Source organism: Portunus trituberculatus, chromosome 21 (genome assembly GCF_017591435.1).
Source record: "Portunus trituberculatus isolate SZX2019 chromosome 21, ASM1759143v1, whole genome shotgun sequence".
Classification (NCBI taxonomy): Eukaryota; Metazoa; Arthropoda; class Malacostraca; order Decapoda; family Portunidae; genus Portunus; species Portunus trituberculatus.
In genome coordinates this window covers 7,752,485-7,757,484 of record NC_059275.1, presented here as the reverse complement: position 1 = coordinate 7,757,484, position 5,000 = coordinate 7,752,485, and the positions used below count along the sequence as shown (strand labels likewise).

General features: G+C 43.6%; 1 protein-coding gene across 5 annotated transcripts in view; it reads right to left on the bottom strand.

Moving 5' to 3' along the window:
* The window catches only part of LOC123507130, a 181,419-nt gene that overhangs the window by 2,368 nt on the left and 174,051 nt on the right, over positions 1 to 5,000 (bottom strand). For 4 of the 5 annotated variants that reach the window (XM_045259740.1, XM_045259739.1, XM_045259741.1 and 1 more), the window contains 2 exons: positions 4,682 to 4,728; positions 4,052 to 4,361 (listed from right to left, as the gene is read on the bottom strand). In XM_045259740.1, coding sequence (XP_045115675.1) covers positions 4,052 to 4,361; positions 4,682 to 4,728 — 357 coding nt within the window. Of the gene's footprint in view, positions 1 to 835; positions 1,509 to 4,051; positions 4,362 to 4,681; positions 4,729 to 5,000 lie in introns of those variants that run through there. The other variant, XM_045259743.1, reaches the window with a different exon arrangement.

Here is a 5,000-nt window from a genome sequence, read left to right as displayed (position 1 = left end):
TACCGCCACACTGCACCCTCCATAACACCATAATGGCATCGTTGCTGCTGGTCACGCCGAGGCTCTCAACTAGTGCTGCTGAGCGCCGGCTCGGGGACTGAGGTCACGGTGGCGTGGCGGCGGGGGCGCGTAATAATGGGCTGCACTGCCTCGTAGTGCCTCGCCCTCTCCAGGAAAAGTTATTGCCTCTGCAGACCAATTAATTCCGCCGTCCTGGCTCATTATTTGTAGTAGAGTTCGCTGCCTCCAATCAGCGTCCGCCATGTTGGTTTTCTCTCGGGAGGCAAACGAAGGGTGTGTATGTATGTGTTTATTGGCTTTACATTATATTCACGATGCATTTATTCCAATAATTTTTTTTCAATGTTTTTCCATTTCTTTGAAAGAAAATCTTGATATTAAAATAACATCGACTGGAGTGGTGTCAGTGGAACAGACCACAACGGAATTATACACAACTGTAGTACACTATCACGGCGAGTGACGACGGGGTGAAGAAATGTGTTGTCTGTCCATCACGAAACTTATTCAACATTCCAATCAAAATTACCGTTTTAGAATTAAACACGGAATAAAAAGTAACTGCTAAAAATGTGAATTCACATCATCATTAGAACTTCATCACGCCATAAAAGAAAATATTAATTCAAATAATTATCGAAAAGCTAAGATATATATATATATATATATATATATATATATATATATATATATATATATATATATATATATATATATATATATATATATATATATATATATATATATATATATATATATATATATATATATATATATATGACGTTGCGACACAGGTGAGTGAGGCAGCGCGGCTAAGTGTTTGATGCAGCCCGGCAAGGCACCACTGCCTGACCCACAGTGCTCAGCAACACGACACCGGCACTCTCGCAGCAGCCGCGTGAGTTTTAAACAAAACAAAACAAAACAAAAAAAAAATAAAATAAAATAAAACACTTGAGTTTCTTCTTTTGTAACAGCTTCCAATTTAAGGAGTTTTCTTGTCAAGTGATCACTCAGCTTGTGCGCCTCGCCTCGGTGAGGGATGGCAGGACGTGCTGGGGAATCTGGTGGTAGCTTAGCCAAGGGAGAGGGAGCTGAGCAGGTCCTCTTCCAATCCAGGGACGGAAGGCTGAGGCTTGTGTTCTGGAGAATCCATCTTGGGTGGATCGCCTTGTGTGGCGGCTGTCGGTGACTGGGCAGACTGATTGCCAGTCCTGTAGGAATCCCCCCCAGGTGCCGGAGTGCGAGGGGTCACGTTGGACTGGGGTTGACCTGGCGACTTATTCTGTGGAACGTCAGAGGCGGAGAGTGGCGCAGACTGCTCCTTGGAGGCCTTCTTAGAGCGAATCCTGGGATTGCGGCAGAATTTAGCAATATGTCCTTCCTGGTGACACCGAAAGCAGACCACCGGAGGATCCTGACGACATGCGCGCTGCCTGGCAGGGTGCGGGACGTGCCGCCCTGCATCTCCCTTTGCCTGGGGTCTCCTGTCCACACCAAGCAAGGTGGTGAATCAATCATCCTAATTGATAAGTTACGTTGTGCCATGACTTTAGACTCAACATTAACCTATAATAACTCATGGCAAGTGAGAAAGCATTAATTTACGTGTAATTAACTTTATCGCTTTATCATTAGAAACGCAAAAAGGAAAATCAATCCAACAAACAAGTCTCAAAAAGATGGCTAATTTAACTTAAAACGAAAAAATAAACAAAATTTGAAAACGAAAGGATAAAAAAAATTTGCAGCATTTATGGAAATCACAAAAACAAACATTCTTCAAGTAAATCACATAGAAACCTTTCTTAGCGAGCAGCAAGTCCAGTCTGGGGAGACGTGCCTGTGGGAGTCTTGAGTGCACAGATGGGGCTCAGAACACTCACACGGAAAACACACACAGACACACAGACAGACAGACAGACAGAGAGAGAGAGAGAGAGAGACAGAGAGAGAGAGAGAGAGAGAGAGAGAGAGAGAGAGAGAGAGAGAGAGAGAGAGAGAGAGAGAGAGAGAGAGAGAGAGAGAGAGAGAGAGAGAGAGAGAGAGAGAGAGAGAGAGAGAGAGTGTGTGTGTGTGTGTGTGTGTGCCGAACAGTGAAAAACACACACACACACACACACACACACACACACACACACACACACACACACACACACACACACACACACACACACACCCACACCCACACACACACACGCTGCCTAGAGTGATATACTGTGACAGGTCTGTGAGAAGCAATATCATTAATGTCAACACTGACGGCCGCTGATTCCACCACACACACGTACTATGGCCAGAACTAACCTACTAGAATAAGAAATGCATGAATGAAAAAGAGAAACTGGTGGACTATTTTACCAGCATGTTAACCCCTTCAATACCGTGACACATTTTTATCATGAGATTTGTGTACGATTAGACCATTTTATTGACATTAGAAAGGGTCTATAGAGGTAAGAAGATGAATCACCAGTCTTTACTATTTCAATCCCTGACGTAAGTTTCTGAAGATGCATAAAATCACCAAACAGTAAGCAGAATGAATATGAAAACGCGACATTGTACTCTAGGGGGTAAAAAGTGTTAAATCCTCAGGTAAAGATCTCCAAGACACTGTTTTGTGTTTTCATCACTGAGACTTATGCCAGGTTCAAGTTTTCTTAACCGTATATCCCCCGAGGCCCAGGCGAGGCGCGGCCACGACCATCAGTGAGTGACGTACAGTGATATCCTCCAGCTCTGGCACCTGTCGCAAGCGTCCGTCACAGTCATGTCTCAGCTAAACGTGGTAACTTGCCTGTTTATCTTTTTTTTCTATCTTTTTTTTGTGTGTGTGCCCGCGCGCGCTTGCTCCACCTGCTTGTTGTGCGTTGCCGTCATAGCAAAGTCAAATCTTATAAAAGAAAAGCAAAATCTAAAAAGTTAATTTCATTACAGAAAAAAGAAATGCAGCAACGTAACTCCTAACAGAAATCAAACGCTGGCGCAAAGAAAAATAAAATAAATAAATGAAAAGGCATCTCGTCTGTCATGAAAGGCTTGGATATCAAATGCGCCTCAGGATGAAGTTACATTGTCAACAAGACTGATAGAACCACAAACGCCTCACTCCACTCTGCCGGACACCACCTCACCCATTTTTGTTCAATTACAATAACTAACTTCCACACTTCATAACAGAGACCTCTCCACCTCTTGACTGCTGTGGCTTCTCTTCGCGCTGAACAGAACAAGCAGATGCAAGGGAAGAATGTCCTTCCTAAACACTCCTGGCAGCAAAAGGAGCGACTCACTAGATTCAACCTTACACTATCGGTAGTTTTACATTTTTCCTCAGTAACATCAACTAGGATTACTTAAGTGAAGTAATAAGTACCACACATATTCACCTCCATTCCTCCCGCGTCCGCACTCCACATGGCTATTTTCTCTCATTCCTATTTGTCCAACTTTATCTTATTTGTAAACTCTGGAACTCACTGCCAATTTCTATACTTCCTTCTAGTGTAAGAGTTATCCACTGTTCTCAATCATTCATCTCTTATTTGTAAATTCTAAAACTCCCTGCCTGCTTCTATATTTTCTCCTAGCGCAAGAGTTATCCAGTGATCTCAATCATTCATCTCTTTTACTTGAAATTCTGGAACTCACTGCCTACTTCTATACTTCCTCCTAGTGCAAGAATTATCCAGTGCTATCAATCATTCATCTATTATTTGTAAATTCTGGAGCTCCCTGCTTGCTTCTATATTTCCTCTTAACTTTGACTACAAACGTTTGAAGAAGGAAGGTTTACGACTGCACGCAGTAGTGACTGGCATCATCAGCCGACTTTTACCAGGCTTTATTGTTGCCCATCGCCAGAGCCTCTCTTATATAGGGAAAAAAAATCAGGTATAGAGTTCAAATCATCAGTACGAGGATTAGATAATTTGCTAGGCCGTCAAGTAAGCAATGGAGTAAAGCATTAACCTACAGCGCAGAGGCAAAGAAGCGAGGAAGCAACAGAAACAACACATGAACTTACGGATACTTCATAAGAGGAATATTCCAGGACCGTCCACTGGCGACACCCATGGAACCGCCGGGGGACTCCACTTCACTGGCGGTGGTGTCCAGGGAGGTGTTGTTGGTGGTGTCCAGGGTGCTGTTGAGGGTGGTGTCCAGGGAGGAGGCTGTGGAGGCGTCTAGGGGATTAGTGGAGTACTCGGAGGCATTGCTGGCCTTTGAGTTGCTCCTGGAAAACCTGACCACTGCCTCATCCATCCAAGGTGCCTGGCGGAGGTCGGCCAAGTAGTTCTCGCGCTCCTGTTCGTGGCCCCGCGCACTGTTGAAGTCTGAGGAGGAACCAGATGCGCGTCTTGGTGTGTGTGTGTGTGTGTGTGTGTGTGTGTGTGTGTGTGTGTGTGTGTGTGTGTGTGTGTGTGTGTGTGTGTGTGTGTGTGTGTGTGTGTATTTGTCTTTAGTGTGTTTCTGTTTGTCTGTGTGTTTGTCTTCTGTTTGTGTCCGTCTTTCTTTCTATGGATTTTCCTAAGTTTCTGTCTTTCAGTCTATACAAGTTAACCTTTCTATATATGTAAATTTTGTCTTTTCCATATGCATACAATCTCTCTCTCTCTCTCTCTCTCTCTCTCTCTCTCTCTCTCTCTCTACTAACCTGCTATGGCCTGGTCAGGGGGGATGCCCAACACTTGTATCATGTACCTGTAATGAACAAAACACGTATTGGGAACACTTCACACCTGGTGGTGGTGGTGGTGGTGGTGAAGATTAGTTATGAGAAGAGAAATGAAAGGAGAGGACGTTATAGAAGAATAGATAACCGAACAGAACAGAATATAAGAAAAACAAAAGAGGAGAAAAGACAAGGCCAGAGAAGAGGACAGAATAGGAAAAAAAGATTAGAGGACAAAAGAAAACAAAGAAAAAAGAGACCAAAGGAGGAGAAAAAAAGAGGAAAGTTATGAAATTAAATA